The following is a 25846-nucleotide window of genomic DNA, read 5'->3' on the forward strand; positions in this document are numbered from 1 at the left end:
GTTGGAACAGGCTGCCCAGGGCAGTGCTGGAGTCACCATCCCTGGGGGGTTGAACAGACGGAGATGAGGTTCACAGGACATGGGGCAGTGGTGGGTGTGGGTTATGGTTGGACTCGATGATCTCGATGGTCTGTTCCATCCAAACTGATCTCTGGCCCCTCGGGGCGCAGACCAGCCCTCTCCTGCCTCCCACCGGCTCACACCCCCCGGAGCAGCAGCAGCAGAACCGGCACAGACATGGTGAGCACTCGGGGTCGGGTTGGTGCTGCCAGATCCCTGCGGAGGGGACGGCTGAGCCTCCTCTGGCCATCACAGGCTTGGGGTTCAATTTGGTCTCGGGCACCTTGGGGTCACTGGCACTACTGTCTGTAGTTATGAGATAAGGATGATGTGGGTGTCCACGCAGGGTGGCTGTTTGGTGGATGTTTTGGTGCAGCGAGCTTAGATAAGTTGGTTTGTGATGGGGCCAGTGCTGCTGTGAGCTCCAGGCACTATTAAGTATCTCCTGATGCCACTAAGTGCTCTCCCAGATAAAGTGGGTGGGCGAATCAGGTCGGCACAGTGGGGAGCTGGTCCCTGTTGCTTTATATCACCGCTGCCGGTGTTTGCGGCATCTCTGAATGTCCCGAGCTGTGCGTGACTCACTGTGAACAGAGCAGGAGACGGGACCTGTGGCCGCCTTGGGGAGTTGTGGTGGGCACAGTGTGAGAACTGGTGTCTCTGAGCAGTCGGCTGCGTGTTTATGGGTGTTCAGAGAGGGACGGGTCAGGCCATGCCCTGAAAACCCCGGTGGTCTCAGAGCCCTTCAGAGAAGCTGCTCTCAGTGCTGAGTAGGAGCCTTGCTTTAGCACTTTTGTTCCTTTTAGCCTCCTTTGGCCTAGAAAGTGGGGTAAATCTCTTTTATTTCCCCTTTACCCCTGAGACAGAGCACATAAACCTTGTCCTGCAGCCTGCGATGGTTCATTTTGCTCCTGTAAATGCCTCCGAGTGCCCTGGTGTCAGTGGCCTTGGGGGAAGAGGGCGATGAGAACATGTTGGGTCCTGCTCCTGGGGACAGTCACAGTGACAGAGATGTTGTCATCAAGGCAGCAGCTCTCGGTGACAGCAGAAGGGTGTAGGTTTTTTAAGAGCAAACAGGGGGTTTTAAGAGCAGATTGCTCTCTACAACTACCTGAAAAGAAGTGGGAACGAGGGGGTTTGGTCTCTTCTCTCAAGTAGCAAGCGCCAGGAGCAGAGGAAATGGCCTCAAGTTGCGCCAGGAGAGGCTGAGGTTGGATCTGGGAACAATTTCTTCCCCAAAGGGCTGTGGGGCATTGGAACAGGCTGCCCAGGGCAGTGCTGGAGTCACCAGCCCTGGAGGGCTGGACAGACAGACATGAGGTTCTCAGGACATGGGGTAGTGGTGGAGTTGGTAGTGTTGGAGTAATGATTGGACTTGATGATTTTTAAAGGTCTTTTCCAACCAAAATGATTCTCTGACAGCTGCTGAAGCAGCCCTGCATTTCCAAATCCCAGAGCTGCTCAAGGCAACGGCATCTGAGCCATCAGCTGCTGGACAGACGGTTTGGTTTGTGGTCATGCTGCATCTCTGAGCTGTGTGTAATGTGGGCGGTTGTGTCTGCACTGCTGGGGGAACCCTCATGGATAAAACGGGGAATACTGGGCTGGAGCTGTGCCCGTGGGGCGGCCAGTGTGGCTCAGCCTCGGGCATTTCTCCTGCCTTGGCACTTCATGCGTGTGCTGATGTGGATTCTGATGTCCCTTCCCTCTCTCTCAAGCACAAAGCAGCTGCAGGATGGGTCACAGGTCCCCTCGCCTTCACCACATCCATCACAACCGGCATTAGTGTCACTAAGTCCTCAGGGGACACCTCGGGAGAGCCTTCGGGCATCATTCCGCTTTATTCCACTCCATTCTGTGCGCTGCCTTAGTTGTTGAGTTCTAGGCAGCATTAATTAACTAACTTAGCCCTAAAGGAGGTAAGTGCTTTGCCAAGCTTGGCACAAAAGTTGTTTTGGCCTGGGAAGTTTCTCTGGGTTTTGATTTGTTTCCTGCACATGGACTCGGTGCTTATCCACAGCCTGGTGCTGCTGTTTGTGCTGGGGAAGGGAGACATTCCCTTAGAGGTTATTGATGCTGGAATTCAGACTGCCCAGGGCAACGCAGAAGTGGGGAGGTAAAGTCAGGAGAGACCCCTCACATGGTGTTAAGTCTCAGAACTGCTGATAATAATTCACTTTTCCTCCCTTGTAGCGCTCAGGCACCCTCAGCTTCCCTACATTCCCCGAACACAAGGGGGAAACACAGAGTACAAAGTGCTCCCCATGCACAAACAGCCACAGCTGCTGTCAAGACTTGTGCCGAACTGCACACAGGGGTAGGTTTGTGTTTGGGCTGTGACAACCCTTGTTGGGGCTGGACTTGATCTTGGCTGTGGGGGCTGTGCTGGGCTGGCAGGTGCTGCACCTCAAGAGAGGGACCCCAGAAACATGTCCAAACGGCAGCAGCTGTTTCCAGGTACCATAAGAGCATCATCAATGTGTCCCATCAGACAAACCCACAGCTCCTGCTCTCAGGCAGCTCTTGCTGCAAGATGCCGTCAAGCGCACATGGTGACATCTGAGAGCCACGGTGTCTTGTGCTCTGCTCCAGGATCCTTGATGACTTTAAGGGTCTTTTCCAACCTCGATAATTTGGCAATTCTTAGAGACAGTTCCACTGTGACCCCCCAGCAGCATCACCCCAGCTCAGAGCCACCTGAAGCCTCAGAGGGCTCAGCACCCCCCACAATGAGGAACAGGTCCACTTTTTTTAATGTAATGCAGCATTAACTAAATTCAGGCTCAATGTGTATATAGTCAAATATAAAGGATAACTTGTCCCATTCAACAAGTGTGAGTGTAAGCACGCAAGGTGTAAGAAGCATCAAGATGGATTCACCCAATCTGGAAAAAGTTCTTCTTTAGATGTGATGGAGTATGAATTAAATTCAGGCTCGTTGTGTCTGCACCCACACAGCGATACTGATGATAACACTAGAGCAACAAGTGGGGTCTTTTCCACCCAAATGACTCTGTGATTCTCTGACCAACATCAGCAGCTCAGGATTGACAGAGTCCCCAAGCAGAGTCCCCAGCGAGGACAAAGCCAAGCGCTCAGGAGCTGAAGCCGCCTCCAGCCAGGGTAGAGCTGTGAGCTGAGGCCAGAGACAAAAATGGGGACAAAAGAGGCAAAAATGTCACCACGGAGCACCCTAAACACCAGTGACCCTCACTCCCGACACCCCTTTCCCTCCCCACAGTTTTTATCCACAAGGATGCACTTCCCTGGGCATCTTCTCACAGCACCAACGTCCTGCGGGTCCAGCAGATCTACAACACCCCCAAGGTGAGGAGGCAGCAGGTCTCAGTGCTGCCTCATTCCCCCTGCCTGGCACTGGGGTGCCAGCAAGAGGAGCCCCCATCCCAGGGAGGTGGGTTCCCAGGAGTGAGGGGTCCCTTTGTCCTAGTCATAAGGGCCACCTCCCAGACACCCCCCTGCCACAAACCACCATTTGAGGGCATAAAACCCACCCTCCCCATTCAAGATAAGTTCACACAGGTTCTCTAGCCCCCAGTCAAGACAAAACCCCTCATACTCACCCCCCAGGGCTCCTTCTTCCTCAAGCGGTTGTTGATCCTCCTCTTCATCCAGGCACCTGAAAAAAGAAAAAAAATAATAAATTTAAAATAAAAATTTAAAATAAAAATCCCCAACCCCAGCATGAAAAAGAATGAACACTCACCAAGGGTACCAGCTTCATCTCCTGCCTCCAGGAGCCTGAAAATAAGTTACACACCGCAGGCTTCCACGTTCTCCTTGGTTTTCCTCTACTCCCTCCACACACCTGCAAAAATGGGACAAAAAGAGTAAAAATAAAAAGGCTGGACACAACAAACAATAAGCAAAGAGGCCAAATGCCCACCCAAGGGTACCTGTCACCAGGAACCTGGTTGGGAGTTCTGAGACTGCAGCCACCAGCTTGGGGACAACAAGGGAAAAAAAGGGGGGGGAGGGAAAGCAAAGAAGGAAAAAAAAAGAAGAAGGAAGAAAAAAAAAAGGAAGAAAAAAAGAAGGAAAAAAGGGAAGAAAAAGGGGAAGGAAAAAAAGAAGGTGAAGGAAAAAAAGGTTTTGTAGGGACGGTGCTGTTGGCTTCTGGGAAAACGAGGGGACTTTTGGGACTGTTCATAGTAAAGCGAAAGAAGATCTTGATGTCCGTTAAAAGAATATGCCTGGCTGCTATAATCAAGACCTTTAACTGAGTGTGCTCAACCTTTGAATATTCCATCTTAGCATTATTAAAACTACGAAGCACTTAATTTATTTTAGCCTCCCGTTTGTTTCCATTATAGTGTGCATACGTTCCTTTTAACTTGTTGTTTTCCTGTCGCTCGGGCATCTGAGACCAGAATTGCGTTCAAATTTCTGGTGTAATGCTTCTCATACATAATTGCACACGAAAATAAAGACCATATGGCACTGATTATATCCTCCTGTTGGAGACCAGCTAAGAAAGTTCTAATTTTATGGCATTTTAAGGGTATATTATATATGCAAACCTCCCCCTATGTAGAAAGGGGAATAATGATTATATCAGTGTACCCCTGCATTCTGCAGTATAAGTAGCTCATATATGCAGCTATTTAAAGAAAAAAATACGCAACTGAATCTTGTAACAAACCTTCCGGCCACCCCGTCACTGCGCTCGGCAGAGCTGGATGTACTGAGGTGGACAGCAAGTGGTTTCTAAATGTCACCTCTTGTTTCTTTCTCACCTTTCGGCGCTGGATGGGCCATCCCAATCAGAGGCTCGTTGGGGACAACCCCAAAGATGGAGAGGGATTTGGAGTAGGAAATGAAGCATCCCTCTGATGGAGCCAACGGGATGCCAGCAGAGCCCTGGCAGGGAAAAAGAGATGGAGATGCTCAAAAGAAGGGACAGAAACTCTAATAATGAAGCTTGAAAACACAGAGGCTGATACGGGCATTGTTGGGCTCTGGCTTGTGTCAGAGGTGACGAGGCTCTGTCAGCTGCTGGTGGCTCAGCATTACTGAACATCCCCACAGAGGAGTGGGGGGACACTGCGAGCCCCCGTTTGAGCTGGAGCTGGGAGCACAGGGGATCCCAGCCCCCACAGTGCATCGAAAACCAAAGTCTCAGGGGAGTCTGGTGGCACTGGCCAGGGGTGGTCCCCGAGAGGGGATGGGAAGCACCTGGACCAGGGTCACCCACCCACTCCTGTCACCTCCCCGGCAGCCTTGAAAAGCCCCTTATGACCCAAACAAGCCATTTTGTACCAGTCTCTCAACTCCGGCTTCTGCTGAGTTTTCTAAACGACTTGCTCCCAAAAGCTGACAGTATTTATCTCTTGCCCAAGAATGGGGTTCCGAGCACCCTGGAAAAACCTGGGTTGTGCATTCCCTCTCCTGCACCCCTGAGGACCTTTGGGTGCAAATGGTCCCCAAATGGGAACCCGGGGCAGATGGCTCCTGCTCCTGGGGGGATATAAAGGCTGGAGGAGCAGTCCCAGCTGCTTTTTGGCACTTCTTCTCAGGGATGCTTCACAGATGATGCAGAGGAAACAACAGCTCACCCCCTGCCCCTGCTCTAGAGCAGGTTGTTCCCCCTTGCAGGGGTGCAGAACCAGCCTTTTTCCCAGCGTCATCCCTTGGAAGAGCCACCAAGGCTTCCATACCTCACCCATCAGCCTCTCCTGGGCATCTGGGCACCACAGGATAATAAGGGTATTAAGCTACTGGAGAGTGTCCAGAGTAGGCTACGAAGTTGATAAAGGGTTTGGAGAGGAAGCCGTATGAGGAGCAGCTGCAGTCCCTGAGTTTGTTCAGCTGGAGCAGAGCAGACTGAGGGCAGAGCTCATGGGCTGCAGGTTCAGCAGGAGCAGGAGGGGCAGGGTGAGCTCTGCTCTGGGACAGTGACAGAGCCCAGGGAATGACAGAAGATGTGCCAGGGAGGGTCAGTGGGACATGAGGAAAAGGTTCTTCACCCAGAGGTGCTGGACACTGAACAGGCTCCCCAGGGAGGTGTCACGGCCCCAGCCTGACAGTGTTCAAGAAGAGACTGGACAACGTCCTCAGACACACGGGGTGACCTGTGGGGTGTCCTGTGCAGGGACAGGAGTTGGACTCCATGATCCTTGTGGGTTCCTTCCAACTCTGGACATTCTGTGATTCTATGTCTGTCCTGTTCCTCCCAAGCTGGAGGGCAGTGACAGAGAGGGACAGCTTCTCCGGGTCTAAATTCTCCAGGCTGAAGCCTGAAAAAGTTCAGAAGACAGTCTGCCTCTGTCCTCCCTGGCTGCAGCATCGCTCCATGTTCTCCTGCCTGCAGCATCGCTCCATCACCCTCTGCCTGCATCCTCTCTCCATTCCTGCCTGCACCATCGCTCCGTCCTCACCTGCATCACAGTTGCCCCACCCTGCCTGCAGCACCCTCCACCCCCAGGACCCCCCGGCCCCCTGGGGTGCCCCGTCCCACCTCAGGCCCCAGCCCTGACCCAGATCTCTGACAGCCGCCATCTGCGGCAGCGGCCGCCCTCCTCCCTCCGCAGAATTATGACGCTGGGCTAATGCGGCAGGAGCAAGCTGTCACCTCACCCTGCCCGGCCTTGGTGCCTCCAGACCCTTCAGCAGAGCTTCACCCATGGGTGAAACAACCCCCCTGGTGCCTGATCCAGGGGTGCTGGGACACCTGCACTCCAGACTGCCGGCCCACCCGTGGGTGACACAGGGCACCCACTGCAGGGGGACACCAGGGAGCGTCTGGTGTGGCGATACATGCTGAGTTGGCTAATTTGCCCATTCCCTCCTTGCCGCTGGTTAAAAGCCAGCTCCGGAGCTGGGATTTGGGAGGGGGATTAGCCAGGCCAACCATCTGCTGCTGGCCAATCATCGGCACGCCCAGGAAAGCCAATAATTACAAAAATATGGTTTCCCACCCTGATTCTCCTTTACACCCAGCTGGGTGCTGTCCCCAAGGTGAGGTTCCCGTGGAGCAGCACCCCATCCCTCTGCTGAGGCTGAGCAACCAACCACAGCACCCAGCAGGGCTATACCCATTCCAGTTTGGGGAGCACCTGAGCAGGCCCAACACCAAGGCTGAGGGGCTGGTGGCAGTGGGGTGGGCTGGGGGTGAAGGAGCAAACGTTAAAGCCCGCAGCGGGGTCGTGACTCAGCTCAGTGACAGACGCTGGGGCAGATGCCACCGGATTACCCAGCCTAAAACCTTGGGATCTGCTCCTCTCTCTCTCCAGCAGGCAGAGAGCGTTTAATTACTAATTTACTAATTAACCAAAGATGCTGGTGACAAGCTTGAAACTTGTGGTCAGGAGCAGCCCCAAGGCTCCAGCCGCCCTAATCCCCCTGGCCATGGGGAGCTGGCAGGTGCACCCTGGCCTGGGGACAGCTCAGTGGGGACATCGGGTGACCCAGGAAGGCACTGCTGTCCTAGGCAGCTCCTGTGGTGATGGCATGGGGTGGTGGGGACCAGGAGGAGACAACAGGGATCAAGGGGAGATGGTGGGGACCGGGAGCAGATGATGGAGGCCAAGTAGAGATCGTAGGCACCATGAGGAGGCATCAAAGATCAGGAGAGTATGGTGGGGACCAGGAGGAGACAATGGAGACTGAGAGGAGGTGGTGAGGACCAGAAGGAGATGCTGGAGACCAGGAGGAGCTGATGGAGATGGAGAGGAGATGACAGAGACCAGAATGGGACAACAAGGATCAAGAAGGAATAATGGGGATGAGGAAGAGGTGATGGGGACTGCGAGGGGATGATGGGGACTAGAAAGGGACAGTCATGACAAAGAGGTGCCAAGGGAACCTAGAGGGATGATGGGGACCAGGAGATGATGATGCTTATGCCCAGGAGCAGCTAGTGAGGACCAGGAGGGGATGATGGAAAGTGGGAGGGGACACTAGGGACCAGAAAAGGGATGGTGGGAACCAGAGTGTACATCAGGAGGGAACAACAGGGACCAGGAGAGGATGGGGCAGATCAGGAGGGGACAAGAACAATGAGATTAAGACACAAGGGTCTGAGAGGGTACGAGAGGACTGTGAGACTGGAGGTGGCTGGAAAGGGTTAACGTCACTGCCCCAAGCTGAGCATGTCCCCAGGCTCTGGTTTCAGCTGTAATTAGCTCTTGTTTATTGGAGACTCCTTGATAAATGATGCCGTGGATGTCACCTGGTGACAGAAGGTGACAGCTCCCACATCACCCACCCCAAGCCCTGCCAAAGCCTTTGGTGACACCCCAGAGCAAGGATTAAAATTTAATGTGGCTCTGGAGCTGATCCCAGGCACACACTGCCCTGGGGACACAGGGCTGGGGATGGGTTGGTGGCCATCCCATGGGCCACCTGCAGGGCAAGAAGCGTTTTGGCACCAAGAGGTGGTTTTCATCAGTCCGGTGGCCACCAGCTATCAGTACCTCATGGCCACAGAGCCATTTTGTGACTCCTTTGAGGTCACCCAAGGGATCTGGTGATGAAATGTCACACCAGGTTGGTTTGTTCCCCTAGGACTGGCCTCAGGGTGCCAGAAAGGAACAGACTGGCTGCCACAGTGTGGCTGGTCAGTGGGGTCTGGGCACCAGCAGAGCTCTGTGTGGGTGCCAAGAGCCACCGCAGTGCCCGTTGGGGAAAGCTGAGGTCCTGCCCCGTGGCACCTGTCACCCACGAACCCATGAATGGGACCTGACCAGTGCTGAGTCTGCTGGTGCAGGGGTACTGGGGGGCTGCATGGACTGGAGGTGGGTGCTGTCATGGGTGGGTGCCATCAGGAATGCGTGCTCAACAGGCCCAAATACCTCATACTCTGCCCTTTCTTCAGAACCCATGGGTGCTCAGCACATGGAGGAGATGACCCCTTCTTGAAGGGTTTCCACATTCTTGGAGAGCCAAGCTGTGCCCAAGCCACTGGGATGAGGGATGAGCCAGAGGGTCAGTGATGCTGCTGCTGTCCCCAGAGTGCTGGTGGTCCTGAGACTTGGATGGGTCTGCAGGTTGTGACCAGAGCAGTGACCACCATAGCATTCTTCCTCTGTGAGAGGCTACTGGGCCAGCACTTCAAAGTGGTCCCTGATGGGACCTGTTCCTGCCTCTGGCTGATGTGGCACGCACAATATCTGCTGTGGTGGTGGGAAGAGTGTCCACCTGGAAGGTGAGCCCCACCAGGTGGTCACAGCATGAGGACGTCCCTGTGCAAGAGACACAGGGCACAGTGTCCCCTCTGTGCCACAGGCAGCTCGGGGACGTCCCATCGGGGATCATGGAGAAGCAAGAGCCACCTCCTGCAGATGTTGGATCCGGCCAAGGTGCTGCAAAGGTGACAATGTGGGTGCGGGACACACGGGGATGGAAGATCCTTAACCTGAGGATCGGTGTCGTGATGGCGCCTCTGGCATCGCTCTTGCGTGGCAATGGATGGTTTGCATGGGGAGGCTGTGCCAACCCTGTGGAACTTTTGTTGCTTTCACTTTCACTTTCGGGTTCCCAGCAGCTCCTTTCCCCGCAGCCGCCGCTGAGCGACGTCCCAGCCCTGGTGCAGCCACCCCCTCCTGCCCCCCCGCAGCAGCAGCTGCTCTTCGCTCCCCGGGGCCTCTTGCAGGACACGCACTTTTGCACATGTCCTGCAGCTCCTCGCACTCCACAGCCTTTCCAGGGTCTCCTGACCCACCTCCCTCCCTCTGTTCCCAAACTTAACGTTTCCAGTGGAATTAGCAAATTAATTGCAACTTTAACAACTGGAAACACCCACCCAGGGCTGTTCTACACTTTGTTCTCTTTGGGGTTTGGCTTTCAGCCTTTCTCCGCCTCCTGTGTATCAGGAAGAATGTGAGGTCAGGTTTCGTCCTTGCTGTTGAACCACCCATCCCCTGCATTTCCCTGAGCCCTTGGAGGAGCGAGCAGCCCGGCTCTGTCACCAGCACCGTCCCAGAGAAAACCATGCTACAACCTGCCTCTCTCATCGGTGCTGGAGCTGCAAGCACTGCAAGTGTTGCAGGTGCCAGCCTGGTAAGCACGCTCCCATCTCTGCACCCCCTTGCACGCAGCTGCCTGGACAGTGGTCAGAGCAGGACAGGGAGGGGAAGATGCACAGGGCTTGTCCCGGGACGGCTCCAGCTCGGAGCCGTTGGGAAGGACGGGTGACTCTTGCCCTGGCCCTTGTGCCTGGCAGGATCCATCCCGGGCAGGGTGTGATGGCAGCTGGGACCCTGCCCTGGCGCACGGGCAGGACGGCACGAGCACGGCGCTGACATCCCTTTTCTGTTCCTCTCTCCTTGCAGGTGTCACGCAATACTGTAAGTAGGAGCTTGGAGAGACCTGCACCATCATTTTGGGGACCTGGGGGGCACTTGGGGGATGATGGGGCTGGATCTGCTGCCTCTTGACATTCGCTCCCCAATGTGTTTGGTAGAGGGAGTATGTGGCGCTCAAGTTTCTGTTCACCAAGAGCATCCCTGGTCACGGGGACATCTTCGAGGAGGTGTCAGAAAGTGAGTTGCAGCCTGGGGACATCTTGCTCTTCCCCATGGACAGAAACAATGGCATCGTCAGCAGGATCCTCTTCAAACATGCAGCCGTCTACTGTGGGGATGGAGAGGTCATACACTTCCAGGGTAAGCATCCAACCCCCTGCTCCTCTTCAGGTTGTGGTTGTGACCAAAGTGTGGCCAGCGCCTGTGGTGGCCAGGCAAGAGTGATGGGTGGCTCTTCCTCTTCCAGGTGCCGGCATTCCAAACAGCACTGCTTTGATCAGCAGTCAGACGACTCCCGGTCTGATCAGCAAACAAGGCTACACAGCCCTGAAAAATGACAGGGGGAAATGCCAGATTTACCGGAAAAAAGGTGGTGTTGATCTCAGAGCTTTCAGGAGCAGAGTCAGGAAGGCAATGAACAGCGAAGCCGAGTATTCCCTCTATAAAAACAACTGCATCCATTTCGCCCTCTCCCTCCTGGGCTTGGAGAAGTTCTACTCAGAACTGGTGAGCACGGAGCTGGTGTCACGGCCGTGGTGGGACGGCTCCTGCACCCACCCCCAGCCCTGCGTTTGCACCCTGACCTGATTCCCCCTGGGGTGCCCATGGGTGGTGGGGACAGCGGTGGGGACAGCGGAGCCCCCTGCACATGGACAGCTTTCTCTTGCAGGTGCAAATCCAAGATGAAGGTGGCAGCAGCCGTAGTGGTGGGGCTGTGAGTATCCCCATGTCAGCCCCCTGCAGGGGTTGGGGTCCCTGGGAGGAATGTGGGGTCCAAGGGAGGGCTGAGTCACGAGAAGAATTGGGTCCTCAATGAGGGATGTGTTCCCCTGGGTTGCCACTGTGGAGGGCTAGAGGCTCCCCAGGAGGGCTGTGGGATCTCTCAGAGGGCTTTGGGGTCCCTGGGAGTGCTATGGGTTCTCTCAGAGGGTTTTGGGGTCCCCAGCAGGACTGTGGGGTCCTTCAGAGGGTTTTGGGGTCCCCAGCAGGTCCGTGGGGTTCCCAGCAGGGCTGGGCTCCAGCTGCCAGTGCTGCCAGAGGACCCATCCGCACGGGCTGGAAAGGGCAGGGCAGGGACTCAGGGGACCGTCCCACCTTTCCAGGCCATCTGAAGCCCCCGCAGCCCGGTGGGGCAGGGGAGCAGCCACACGGCGTGAGGAGTGGCAGCCCCGTGTCCCCTGAGGAGAATCCCACTGACTCACAGAGGAGCCTCAACATCACCCTGCGCACCCCAACACCTCACCTAGGGAAGGAGCTTTTCTTTGGGAGGGTGGGGGATGTTCCTTTCTGCTTCCTGGAGCTTAATTGCCATGTGCTAATCAGAGGTTTTATTAAATTTTGCTACCTGAAATGTGCCTGATTTTGCATTCCTGCCTGATGGACTGGGAGAGCTGCCCGGCTGCCACCAGCCTCTGGGGCTTCTTTCCTGTCCAGGATGATAATGACTGAAACACCCATCAGTATCAGTAATTACCAGTGAAGAACAATATTAACAGCAACAATCAGCATCTCTATCATAAACTAATACTGTACAAAACATTTGATACAGTACAAAACTTTCGGTGACTGGTGGGAATGGTGACACGTCTGTGAGGATGGTGGCTTGGTGGGAATGGTGGTATCCTCCTGAACATGCCAGTTCTGGGTTGGCTGTGTCCCTGTGAGGATGCTGGGTCAGTGGGGACATTGGCATCCCCATGAGGACATCAGCCCTGTGCAGATGGCTGCACTGCCATAAGGATGCACTATGTATAGGGACAAGACACAGAGCCCTTCCCTGCTCCCCTCCCTGAGATGGGAAAATGCCACCACTGATGCCTTTTCTAAGGAACATCCATCCACACCAAGGACGATGGACCTACAAGGTCAAGTCCACCCAGTGCTGCTGTTGTGTCACCCATGGTATGACACTCAGTGAGAGCCACCATCACCAGAAGATCCCAGGGGGATCCTTGGGATGGCCCTACAGATGATGGCAGGGCTGTGGCCCCAATCTTCCTCCTGGCACCATTGCCTGAAATCTGTGCCTGAGGTTGGCGTTGGGGTTGGGTTGCAGTCACCATTCCGATGCCTGTCCCAGAACTCTTCTGGGGACCACAGAGCCCTGCTGGAGACATCAAACCCCTCTGAGGGACTCCACAGCCCTCATGGGGATCCTCCAGCCCTCTGAGAACCACAGTGGCATCCCAGGGGATCCCATCCCTCATTAGAGACCCAGTTCTTCTGGTGACTCAGCCCCGCCAGGCTCTGGGGCTTCAGATGGCCTGGAAAGGGGGGATGGTCCCATGATCCCTTGCCCTGCCCTTCCCAGCCTGTGTGGATGGGACACCAAAACCCTCATGAGAACCCCAAAACCCTCTGAGGGATCACACAGTCCCTGAGGAGCCCCAAAGCCCTCCCAGGACCACAGTGTCATCCCATGGGATCCCATCCCTCAGTGAGGATCCAGTTCTCCTGGTGACACAGCCCTGCCTTGGACCCCACATTCCTCCCAGGGACCCCAACCCCTGCAGGGGGGCTGACATGAGGATACTCACAGCCCCACCGCTGCCGCTACTGCCACCTTCATCTTGGATTTGCACCTGCAAGAGAAAGCTGTCCGTGTGCAGGGGGCTCCGCTGTCCCCACCGCTGTCCCCACCGCCCATGGGCACCCCAGGGGGAATCAGGTCAGGATGCAAATGCAGGGCTGGGGGTGGGTGCAGGAGCTGTCCCACCGCGGCCGTGACACCAGCTCCGTGCTCACCAGTTCTGAGTAGAACTTCTCCAAGCCCAGGAGGGAGAGGGCAAAGTGGATGGAATTGTTCTTGCTGGCACAATACTCGGCTTCGCTGTTCATCGCCTCCATGACTTTTCTCCAGAAATCATTGAGATTAACCCTGTGAGAAATGCAGTTGTGATTCGTGCTGAGAAGATGTTTAATGTTTACAGATATAACCAAATGAGGCACAGGCTCTGAACCTGGAAAAAGGAAAAGGTGGTTAAGTTCTATGTAAAAAGTTGTGAAACTTGTTTATGAAGTTATATTGATAGAGGGAACTAACATTTTAAGGGTTAACCAACCACATCATAAGGGCCTACTAACGAACTAACACTTTAAGCCATATGATGAATGCCTAGTTTACAGCCCTATGTAACAATTGTATTAAGAAAAAAACAGTACCTCATCGAATGTCGAGATAAGTTTTACAGCACCAGCTGCAACCTTGAGGAGACAAGATAGCCAAGTTTTAGAGCAAAAAGGGGCGCCAGTCTGGTTTCGGTTGACTTGGCAGCTTGGGTTCCAGCCAGTTCATCATAATGAGCCAAAGGTAACATGTTCACTGTGATGAAGCTGAAGGAGCTTCATCCAAAGACCCCCAAAGACCCCACCTCAAATTCACCAAGTGACACCATGCAGGCGCAACAGGCAGGGTCGAAGAGGAGACTACAGAAATGATTATCTGAGACTCATTTTAATAAGAAGCGGGGAAAGGTTATGAATATGTACAGGCGTTCCTGGGGTCATTATGAATATGTAATACCTTACTGTATTTATGCACACTGCTTATTGTTAAAAGGTGTGTGTGTTGGGCGGAACGAATCCTCCACACACCCAGTGCTGTTTTGCTTATGTTCTAATGAACATATGTTTAAGGAATAAAATTAAGGAATTGGATTAAACGTTGTTTATCCATAGAAAAAGCGTAAGTTATTTATTTCAACCCCATCTATTTTCCGGTAAATCAGGTACTTTCCCCTCTCCTTTTTCATTTTCAACAAGCCTTCTTTGGCGATCACACCAGCAGTCGTCCGACTGCTGATCACATCACGTTTCCTCTGAGTGCCAGTGGCTGGAAAAGCAAGAGCCGTCCATCGCCCTGGCCCGGCCACCACAGCCGCTGGCCACGCTTTGAGGATTAGTACAACCCAAATGGGAGCAGGGGGTCTGGCGCTTACCCACAAAGTGCATGATTTTGTCAGCCCCACAGTAGACGGCTGCGTGTTTGAAGATCATCTGGACAATGACGTTATTGCGTCTGTCCAAGGGGAAGAGCAAGATGTCCCCAGGCTGCAACTCGATCCCAAATACATCCTTGTAAATCTGATTGTGCCTACAGTCACTTTTGAACAGCAGAAATCTGGTGGTCTACGAACCACATCGAAGAAGGAAAGTCAGGAGGGGGCACAATGGGCCCAATTGCCCCCAATGACCCCCAGGCCCCCAAAATGCCGGCACAGGTCTCTCCAAGCTCCTACTTACAGTGTTGCGCGACACCTGCAAGGAGAGAGGAACAGAAAAGGGGTGTCAGCGCCGTGCTCGTGCCGTCCTGCCCGTGCGCCAGGGCAGGGTCCCAGCTGCCATCACACCCTGCCCGGGATGGATCCTGCCAGGCACAAGGGCCAGGGCAAGAGTCACCCGTCCTTCCCAACGGCTCCGAGCTGGAGCCGTCCCGGGACAAGCCCTGTGCATCTTCCCCTCCCTGTCCTGCTCTGACCACCGTCCAGGCAGCTGCGTGCAATGGGGTGCAGAGAGTGGAGCGTACTTACTGCATACACACTGCTGGAAAGGCTTGCAATGCTGGCTGGTAGCATTGTTATCTCTGGGACCGAGTCAATGACAGAGCCGGGCTGCTCGCTCCTCCAAGGGCTGAGGGAAATGCAGGGGATGGGCAGTTCAGCAGGTGCCGGGATGAAACCTGACCTCATATCTTTCCTGGCACACAAGAGGCAGAGAAAGGCTGAAAGCCAAACACCAAACAGAAATAGGTACAGCTAAGTCCTACGTGGGCTTTTCCACTTGTTAAAGCTGCAGTTAATTTGCTAATTCCACTGGAAATGTTAAGTTTGGGAACAGAGGGAGGGAGGTGAGTCAGGAGACCCTGGAAAGGCTGTGGAGTGCGAGGAGCTGCAGGACATGTGCAAAAGTGCGTGTCCTGCAAGAGGCCTCGGGGAGCGAAGAGCAGCTGCTGCTGCGGGGGGGCAGGAGGGGGCAGCTGCACCAGGGCTGGGACGTCGCTCAGCGGCGGCTGCGGGGAAAGGAGCTGCTAGGAACTGTACAGTGTCACCAGCAACAAGCGCCACAGGGTTGGCACAACCTCATTCTCTGGTATGGGCACTGGAATGGTGGCTGCAACACAAACCAAGCCCATCCTCAGCCTCAGCGGTGGGGCTGTGAGTGTCCCCATTTCAACTCTACTGAGCAGAGTCTGGGGTGCCTGTGACGAATGTGGGGTTGAAGGAAGGGCTGAGTCACAAGGAGAACTGGGTCTCCAATGAGGTATGGGATTCCCTTGGATGCCTCTGTAGTCCTGGAAGGGCTAGAGGCTCCCCAGCTGAGCTGTGGTGTCACTCAGGGGGTTTTGGGGTCCCCAGCAGGGCTGGGCTCCAGCTGCCAGCGCTGACAGGGGACCCATCCACACCGGCTGGGAAGGGCAGGGCAGGGGCTCAGGGGACTGTCCCCCCTTTCCAGGCCATCTGAAGACCCCCAGCCTGGCAGGGCAGGGGAGCAGCCACACGGCGTGAGGGGTGGCAGCCCCATGTCCCCAGCAGGATGATTCCCCCGACCCACAGAGGAGCCTCAGCATCCCCCCGCGCACCCAAATGCCTCACCCAGGGAAGGAGCTGTTGTTTGAGAGGGTGGGGGATGTTGCTTTCTGCTTCCTGGAGGGTAATTTCCATGCACTAATCAGATGTTTTATTAAATACTGATACCTGAAATGTGCCTGATATTTGCCTTCCTGCATCAGTCCTGCCTGATGGGCTGAGAGAGCTGCCCGGCTGCCACCACCCTCTGGGACTTCTTAGCTGCCCAGGATAACAATGACTGAAACAGTGGTCAATATCAGTATTACAGGTGAAAACAGTAATAACAGCAACAGTAAGTATCTCTACCATATACTAAATAATACAGTACAAATCACATACTAACAAATAAATAATACAGTACAAAACATTTCATACAGCACAGAACTTTTGGTGACTGGTGGGAATGGTGACATGTCTGTGAGGATGCCAGCTTGGTGGGAATGGTGGTATCCTCCTGAACATGCCGGTTCTGGGGACGGCTGTGTAACTGTGGGGATGCTGGGTCAATGGGGACATTGGCATCCCCATGAGGACATCAGTGCTGCGGGGATGGCTGCAATGCCACAACAATATCCTGTGTCTGGGGACGAGACACAGAGCCCTTCCCTGCTCTCCTTTCTGAGATGGGAAAATGCCACCACTGACATCCTTTCTAAGGGACATCCATCCCCACCAAAGAGACAGGACCTGCAAACCCACGTCCACCCAATGTTGCTGTTGTGTCACCCATGGGACAATGCTCGGCCAGAGCCACCGTTGCCAGAAGGTCCCAGATGGCTCCTTGGAGTGGCCCTGCAGACGGTGGCAGGGCTGTGGCCCTGATCCTCCTCCCAGCACCCTCGGCTGAAACCTGAGCCTGAGGATGGAGTTTGGGTGGGGTTGCAGCCCCATTCCGATGCCCTTCCCAGGTACGTGCCAACCCTGTGGCATTTGTGCTGTTTTCACTTTCACCTCTGTTTCCCAGCAGCTCCTTTCCCCGCAGCCGCCGCTGAGCGACGTCCCAGCCCTGGTGCAGCCACCCCCTCCTGCCCCCCCGCAGCAGCAGCTGCTCTTCGCTCCCCGGGGCCTCTGGCAGGACACGCACTTTTGCACATGTCCTGCAGCTCCTCGCACTCCACAGCCTTTCCAGGGTCTCCTGACCCACCTCCCTCCCTCTGTTCCCAAAGTTAACATTTCCAGTGGAATTAGCAAATTAATTGCAGCTTTAAGAAGTAGAAAAGCGGTACGGAGCTTCTCTGCACTTTGTTCTATTTGGGGTTTGGCTTTCAGCCTTTCTCCACCTCTTCTGTATCAGGAAGGATGTGAGGTCAGGTTTCGTCCCTGCTGCTGAACCACCCATCCCCTGCATTTCCCTGAGCCCTTGGAGGAGCGAGCAGCCCGGCTCTGTCACCAGCACCGTCCCAGAGAAAACAATGGACCCAGTCGCTGCTGCCATTGCTGGCAGCATTGTGGGTGCTGCAAGCACTGCAACTGTTGCAGGTGTCAGCCTGGTAAGCACGCTCCCATCTCCGCACCCCATTGCACACGTCTGCCTGGACGGTGGTCAGAGCAGGACAGGGAGGGGAAGATGCACAGGGCTTGTCCCGGGACGGCTCCAGCTCGAGGCCGTTGGGAAGGACGGGTGACTCTTGCCCTGGCCCTTGTGCCTGGCAGGATCCATCCCGGGCAGGGTGTGATGGCAGCTGGGACCCTGCCCTGGCGCACGGGCAGGACGGCACGAGCACGGCGCTGACACCCCTTTTCTGTTCCTCTCTCCTTGCAGTTGTCGCGCAACACCGGCTCTGTCTCAAAGAAAACAATGTTAAAAGGCAGTGTTATGAGTCTTGCCAGCTCTGCCAGCCTTGGTGAGGTAAGTATGCTCCCATCTCCACACCCCATTTCACACATCTGCCTGGACGGTGGTCAGAGCAGGACAGGGAGGGGAAGATGCACAGGGCTTGTCCCGGGACAGCTCCAGCTCGGAGCCGTTGGGAAGGACGGGTGACTCTTGCCCTGGCCCTTGTGCCTGGCAGGATCCATCCCGGGCAGGGTGTGATGGCAGCTGGGACCCTGCCCTGGCGCACGGGCAGGACGGCACGAGCACGGCACTGGCACCCCTTTTCTGTTCCTCTCAGAGCTTGGAGAGACCTCCGCTTGCAGAGTGGGCGTCTGGGGCGTGTTATGGCGTGATGGGGTTGGTTTTGCTACCTTCTTACCTTCCCTCCCTGGTGTGGTTGGCAGAGGGAATTAGTGTCGCTCAAGTTTCTGTTCACCAAGAGCACCCCTGGTCACGAGGACATCTTTGAGGAGGTTTTCGGGGCCAATTTGCAGCCTGGGGACATCTTGCTATTCCCCTTGGACAGAAGAAATAGTGTCATCGCACAGGCCCTCTTCAGACATGCAGCCGTCTATTGTGGCGATGGAGAGCTCATACACTTCCAGGGTGAGCATCCGACCCCCTGCTTCTGATCCGGTTGTAACGGTGGCCAAAGTGTGGCCAGCCGCTGAGGTGACCGGACCAGAGTGATGGGCGTTCTTATTTTCCAGGCACAGATTTTAAGACAAGCCCTGGTGTGACCAGCAAAGAAGGCTCAGTGAAAATGCAAAAGGAGAGGGGGAAATTCAGGGTTTACCGGAAAAAAGATGGGGTTGTTCTCGAGGAATTCTATAACAGAGTCAAGAAAGCGATGAACAGTGAAGCAATATATGACCCTTACACAAACAACTGCATCCACTTCGCCCTCTCCCTCCTGGGCCTGGAGGAGTTCTCCTCACAACTAGTGAGCACGGAGCTGGTGTCACGGCCGCGGTGGGACGGCTCCTGCACCCACCCCCAGCCCTGCGTTTGCATCCTGACCTGATTCCCCCTGGGGTGCCCATGGGCGGTGGGGACAGCGGTGGGGACAGCGGAGCCCCCTGCACATGGACAGCTTTCTCTTGCAGGTGCAAATCCAAGATGAAGGTGACAGCAGCTGCAGTGAGACTGTGAGTATCCCCATGTAAACCCCCCTGGCAGGGGTTGGGGTCCCTGGGCGGAATGTGGAATCCCTAGGAGGGTTAAGCCTCAAGGGGTATTGGGGCCTCTAAAGATTGAGGGGTTCCCCTGGGATGATCTTGGGCTCCTCGGAGGGCTTTGGGGTCCCTCAGAGAGATGCAGGCTCCCGGGCAGTGCTGTGGGGTCCCTCAGAGTGTTTCGGGGCCTCCAGCAGTGCTCTGGGGTCCACAGGAGGGTTTTGGGGTCCCCAGCAGGGCTGGGCTCCAACTGCCAGCACTGCCAGGGGACCCATCTGCACGGGCTGAGAAGGGCAGGGCAGGGGCTCAGGGGACCGTCCCTCCTTTCCAGGCCACCTCAAGCCCCTCCAGCCCGGCGGGGCAGGGGAGCAGCCACACGGCGTGAGGGGTGGCAGCCCCGTGTCCCCCGAGGACGATCCCGCTGACCCACTGAGAAGCCTCAGGGAAGGAGCTTTTCTTTGGGGGGGGGGATGGGAACGTTGCTTTCTGCTTCCTGGAGCTTAATTGCCATGAGCTAATCAGATGTTTTATTAAATTTTGCTACCTGAAATGAGCCTGATTTTACCTACAGCCTCAGTCCTGCCTGATGGGCTGAGAGAGCTGCCCGGCCGCCACCAGCCTCTGGGGCTTCTTAGCTGCCCAGGTTAATACTGAGTGAAACACTGGCCAATATCAGTATTACTGGTGAAGAACAGGTATAACTTCAGCGAATGAGGCACAGAATCTCTTTTTTTTCAGTGCATACACAGACATTTATTACAAATGGAGGCTTGTACTTATACTTGCTTGGATGCTTGCTCAAGCATTGCTGCTTTGCTAGGTTAGGCATAAATGATACATTTTGTTTTCCCACCAAAGTTGCTGCCATAAAAGCATTTTTTGGTCTATCACAAGTTACCCCGCTGTCCTTGATGTATCAATTTTGTATCAATCTCTCTGTCCTTGATGTATCAATCTTGTATCAGTCCTTCTGTCCTTCATGTATCAATGAGTATACGGTCTTTGCCTGTTGCATTTTTCCACCAACTCTTGTTCCCACACTGTTGACTCTCACAGTTTCTCACAGACCCCATGTCAGAATACTAACAGAATAACAACAACCGTCAGTCCATCAGTCACCCATGGACTCCGCGGCTGAGACCGGCCCGGTTCTGAATCTGGGGGTCAGGAGGACGGGCGTCTTTGGGGGCTGCATGGACTCGGTGCATAAGGGGGGGGCTTGGTGCTCAGCACCTGGAGGTCTCCAAGGGTTTCCCCCTCCATGGAGACCCAAGCTGTGCACAGGCCACCAGGAACGGGGGATGAGCCAGTGGCCGTGAGACACTGATGGGTCCCCATGTGGTGACAGGGAGATCATCCACCTGGAAGGTGAGCCCCACCAGGTGGTCACAGCATGAGGACGTCCCTGTGCAAGGGACACAGTGTTCTCTCTGCCCCACAGGCAGCTCGGGGACGTCCCATCGGGGATGGTGGCCAAGCATAAGAGCCACCTCCTGTAGATATTGGATCCGACCAAGGTGCTGCAAAGGTGACAATGTGGGTGCGGGACACACGAGGATGGAAGATCCTTAACCTGAGGATTGGTGTCATGATGGCGCCTCTGGCATCGCTCTTGCGTGGCAATGGATGGTTTGCATGGGGAGGCTGTGCCAACCCTGTGGAACTTTTGTTGTTTTCACTTTCGGGTTCCCAGCAGCTCCTTTCCCCGCAGCCGCCGCTGAGCGACGTCCCAGCCCTGGTGCAGCCACCCCCTCCTGCCCCCCCGCAGCAGCAGCTGCTCTTCGCTCCCCGGGGCCTCTTGCAGGACACGCACTTTTGCACATGTCCTGCAGCTCCTCGCACTCCACAGTCTTTCCAGGGTCTCCCGACCCACCTCCCTCCCTCTGTTCCCAAACTTAACATTTCCAGTGGAATTAGCAAATTAATTGCAACTTTAACAAGTGGAAAAGCCCATGTAGAACTTAGCTGGACCTATTTCTGTTTGGTGTTTGGATTTCAGCCTTTCTCCGCCTCCTGTGTATCAGGAAAGATGTGAGGTCAGGTTTCGTCCCTGCTGCTGATCCACCCATCCCCTGCATTTCCCTGAGCCCTTGGAGGAGCGAGCAGCCCGGCTCTGTCACCAGCACCGTCCCAGAGAAAACAATGATGAAGTTTTTCACTCGCACGTTTGCTGGTTCCAGAGTTCCAGAAAGTATCGCGGTAAGCGCGCTCCCGGCTCCCCCACCCATTGCACGCAGCTGCCTGGACGGTGGTCGGAGCAGGACAGGGAGGGGAAGATGCACAGGGCTTGTCCCGGGACGGCTCCAGCTCGGAGCCGTTGGGAAGGACGGGTGACTCTTGCCCTGGCCCTTGTGCCTGGCAGGATCCATCCCGGGCAGGGTGTGATGGCAGCTGGGACCCTGCCCTGGCGCACGGGCAGGACGGCACGAGCACGGCGCTGACACCCCTTTTCTGTTCCTCTCAGAGCTTGGCCCAACCTCTGCTGGCAGAGTGGGGGTGTGAGGCTGCTGGGGTGTGATGGGGCTTGTTCTGCCGCCTCCTCACCTCCCCTCCCTGGTGCTGTTGGCAGAGGGAGTATACGTCCATCAAGTTTCTGTGGTCAAAGAGCCTCCCTGGGCACGAGGACATCTTTGAGGAGGTGTCAGAGAGTGAGCTGCAGCCTGGGGACATCTTGCTCTTCCCTGAGAGCAATGCTAACTTCATCAGCAGGGCCCTCTTCAAACATGCAGCCGTCTACTGCGGGGATGGAGAGGTCATTCACTTCCAGAGTAAGCGCCCGAGCCCCTGCTCCCTTTCGGCCCGTGGTGTTGGCCAACGTGGCTGCGGTGGCCGGGTGAGGGTGATACGCGGCTCTTGCTTTTCCAGGCACAGGCAGGGGACACAGTGGTCTGATCAGCAAACAAGGCTTTGAGGCCCTGAAAAAGGAGAGGGGGGAATGCCACATTTACCGGAAAAAAGGTGGGGTGGATCTCAATGACTTGCGGAGTAAAGTCAGGATAGCGATGGACAGCGAAGCTGAGTATTCTCTCCGCACAAACAACTGCATCCACTTCGCCCTCTCCCTCCTGGGCCTGGAGGAGTTCTCCTCACAACTGGTGAGCACGGAGCTGGTGTCACGGCCGCGGTGGGACGGCTCCTGCACCCACCTCCAGCCCTGCGTTTGCATCCTGACCTGATTCCCCCTGGGGTGCCCATGGGCGGTGGGGACAGCGGTGGGGACAGCGGAGCCCCCTGCACATGGACAGCTTTCTCTTGCAGGTGCAAATCCAAGATGAAGGTGACAGCTGCTCCACTGGGGCGGTGAGTATCCCCACGTCAGTTCTCCGAGGAAAGGCTGTGGGCTGGTAGAGCTTTGGGGTATCCAGGAGGGATTTGGCTTCCTCATGGGGCCCAAGTCACCAGGGTCCCAAAGAGGAATGAGCATCAGGATCCCCAGGAGGGCTTTGGGGTCCCCAGAAGGGCTTTGTGGTCCCCAGAGCACACAGGAATCTCCAGGCGAGCTGGGGCCTGTGGGGAGGGATTCAGGATCTCCAAGGAGGTTTTGGGGTCCCCAGGAGGGCTGGGGTGCCCGCACACAACTGGGGTCTCCTGGAGGGCTGTTAGTGCCCCAGGGAGGTCTGAGACCCAGGCAAGACCAGGATTCCAAGGAGGGCTGTGGGTCCCCGGGAGTGAGAGGTGCCCAGATGGGATGGGGTTCCCAGGAGGCTGGGCACCCCAGGAGGGCTGGGGGGGTCACTGGGAGGGCTGGGGTCCCAAAAATGGGCTGGGGCCTTTGGGAGGGATGTGGGCTTCCCAGCATGTCTGTGGGGTCCCTCAGAGGGTTTTGGTGGTCCCAGCAGGGCTGTGGGGTCCCCAGCAGGGCTGGGCTCCAGCCACCAGCGCTTCCAGGGGACCCATCTGCACGGGCTGGGAAGGGCAGGGGCTCAGGGGACAGTCCCACCTTTCCAGGACGTTTGTAGCCCACCCCCTCCAGAGGAGCAGAGGAGCAGCCACACGGTGTGAGGGGTGGCAGCCCCGTGTCCCCCGAGGATGATCCCCCCGACCCACAGAGGAGCCCCAGCATCGCCCCGTGCACCCCAACAACTTCCCAGGGAAGGAGCTTTTCTTTGGGGGGATGTGGACGTTGCTTTCTGCTTCCTGGAGCTTAATTGCCATGCACTAATCAGATGTTTTCTTGAACTTTGCTACCTGAAATGAGCCTGATTTTACCTACAGCCTCAGTCCTGCCTGATGGGCTGAGAGAGCTGCCCGGCTGCCACCAGCCTCTGGGGCTTCTTAGCTGCCCAGGTTAATAATAACTGACACACCGGCCAATACTAGTAATTACCAGTGAAGAACAATAACAACAACAATAATCATACCTATAATACAATAAAAAATATACAATACATAACCAGATATGAGACACGAAAATATAATTGCAGCAGGTTGGGGGACATATGGTGTGAACCTCAGACACACGGGGTGACCTGTGGGGTGTCCTGTGCAGGGACAGGAGTTGGACTCTGTGATCCTTGAGGGTCCTTCCAACTCTGGACATTCTATCATTCTATGATCTGGTGAGCACAAGGGTTCCCGGGAGGTGTCCATGTCCCCCAGTGTCACAACGTTCATCTTCTGAGAGTGGCTGCTGAGCCAGCACTTCGAGGTGGTCCCCAGTGGGGTGGCCAAGACCCAGCCCCGTGTTATCCAAAAACGCGGGTCCCTTCCCGGTGTGCAGTGAGCTGATTACACACAGGGAAATGCTGTTTATTACAGAGATTTGCAAGGCTAGATGCTGGAATACCGCCAGCAGGGCAGAACAAAAACTGATGGTTGTCATAAACAAATTCTTATCACTACATTCACACCTTCAGGACAGTCCTGAACATTTGAGTGGTTGGACATTTGTATATTGGTTAGACATTGGTATATTGGTTAGGTAACGTATTGGTTACAGAATCATTTCACGACTACGCAGGCTCCCTGAGGAGGGGAGCTCTGCAGTCCCCACCACTGTCCCCACTGCCCATGGGGCAGCCCCAGGGGAATCAGGTCAGGATGCAGAGGATGGGTGGTTCAGCAGGCACTGGGGTGAAACCTGACCTCACATCCTTCCAGATACACAACAGGCGGAGAAAGCCGGAAAGCCAAACCACAGACCGAACAAAGCGCAGAAAAGCCCTGTGCGGGTGTTATTGCTTCTTGAAGTTGCTATTAATCTGTTATTCCATTGGAAATGTTAAGCTGGGAGATTGTGTAGCAATCTGGAGTGGCCACTGAATCCCCCCAACCTGGCGGGCCAGGGGAGCACCCACACGGCATGAGGGGTGGCAGTCCCATGTCCCTGGAGGACGGTTCCCCCCAACCCACAGAGGAGCCCCAGCATCGCCCTGTGCACCCCAACAACTCACCCAGGGAAGGAGCTTTTCTTTGGGAGGGTGGGGGACGTTGCTTTCTGCTTCCTGAAGCTTAATTGCCATGCACTCATCAGATGCTTTATTGATCATTGCCACCTGAAATGAGCCTGGTTTTACCTACAGCCTCAGTCCTGCCTGACGGGCTGAGAGAGCTGCCCGGCTGCCACCAGCCTCTGAGATCTTGGCTGCCCAGGATATAATGAGTAAAACACCGGCCAATACTAGTAATTACCAGTGAAGAACAGTAATAACAACTTCAAAGTAATCTCTATAATAAAATTAATAATATACAATATATTATGTCTCATGTATCTGTCATACATCATAAGAGAGTTGCAGTGAGTTGGCCTTTTGCGGGACTGGTTCTCCACGCATCCGCTCTGTCACGCTCCCTCAACAAAGGGACAGAGGGAGAAAAATACAATGAAAGGCTTGTGGGTCCAACTCAGGACAGGGAGATCACCCAGCAAGTGCCATCATGGTCAAAACAGGCTCGACTGGGGGAAATTAATTCCACTTATTGCCATTCAAATAAGAGAAGGACAATGAGAACAAAGGACAAACTTCTGCCACATGCGTCCTTCCCAGGGGCTGCAGTTCTTCACAGGCTGCTCCAGCGTGAGCTGCTGTCCATGAGGTGACAGGTCCTACCTGGTGCTGTCTCCATGAGCCTGTTGGGTGGGCTTCTTCAAGGTTAATCGCAGTGCCTAATGGCTCCCCATGAGTCCCACCAACCATGGCAGTGGGGCTGGGTACCATCACTGGCTGAGTGACATGGACCTGAGATGCTGCAGGAGCTGCACTAGTACCTCAGTGATGACACAACCTCTGTCTGGGGTGACAGGTGGGAGTAGAGCTGTGCCACGGCCATCACCACCTGCCAGGGGACACTCGAGTGTCACCCACTGGGTACAGGATCTCCCAGGGCACCCAAAGGATCCCGGATCACCCCAAGGCTCCTGCACCCACGTTCTGGTTGGGGTTGAGGAACTGCGTGCGCGCGTAGCGGGTCAGCATGTTGATGATGAGCACCTGCCCCCACTTCTCCAGGTCGATGAGCAAGTTGCAGAGCTTGTGGTAGTTCTTGAGGATGACGTCGATGTGCTCGGGGCAGACCTCCTTGAATGCCATGACCATGCTGCTTGCCACCAGCTGCGCAGGGAAAGCCCAGGCTGACCACGGGGATGATGGCATCTCTGTGAGGATGCTGCTTGGTGGTATACTCCTGAAGATGCCATTTCTGGAGATGACTGTGTCCTTTTGAGGATGCTTGGTCAGTGGGGACACTGACATTCCCATGAGGATGTTAGCCCTGCAGAGATGGCTGCAATGCCACAAGGATGTCCTG

At 55.3% G+C, this 25846-nt stretch overlaps 2 protein-coding genes across 3 annotated transcripts; both read left to right on the top strand.

Annotated features, from left to right (window-relative positions):
* Nucleotides 1-2057: 2057 nt before the first annotated feature.
* On the top strand, nt 2058-11812 carry LOC308044734 (uncharacterized protein; the record flags this gene model as incomplete). Its single annotated transcript, XM_080351602.1, has 8 exons — nt 2058-2176; nt 3098-3183; nt 3302-3387; nt 10350-10364; nt 10481-10682; nt 10789-11048; nt 11212-11256; nt 11645-11812. 8 exons carry the CDS (start codon nt 2058-2060, stop codon nt 11651-11653), a joined length of 822 nt encoding a protein of 273 aa, XP_080207728.1. The 3' UTR covers nt 11654-11812.
* Nucleotides 11813-20844: 9032 nt separating this feature from the next.
* Nucleotides 20845-23202, top strand: LOC308044381 (uncharacterized protein). Of its 2 annotated transcripts, none has more exons than XM_080351080.1 (5): nt 20845-21298; nt 21669-21867; nt 21965-22194; nt 22358-22399; nt 23048-23202. In XM_080351080.1, the coding sequence occupies exons 1-5, from the start codon at nt 21242-21244 to the stop codon at nt 23099-23101; spliced, it is 582 nt and encodes a 193-aa protein (XP_080207206.1). In that variant the 5' UTR covers nt 20845-21241; the 3' UTR covers nt 23102-23202. The 2 variants fall into 2 exon arrangements, with proteins under 2 accessions (XP_080207206.1, XP_080207205.1); XM_080351079.1 differs by having other exon boundaries at nt 23073-23187.
* Nucleotides 23203-25846: the final 2644 nt, after the last annotated feature.

This window comes from Nesoenas mayeri (genome assembly GCF_963082525.1).
Source record: "Nesoenas mayeri genome assembly, chromosome: 11".
NCBI lineage: Eukaryota > Metazoa > Chordata > Aves > Columbiformes > Columbidae > Nesoenas > Nesoenas mayeri.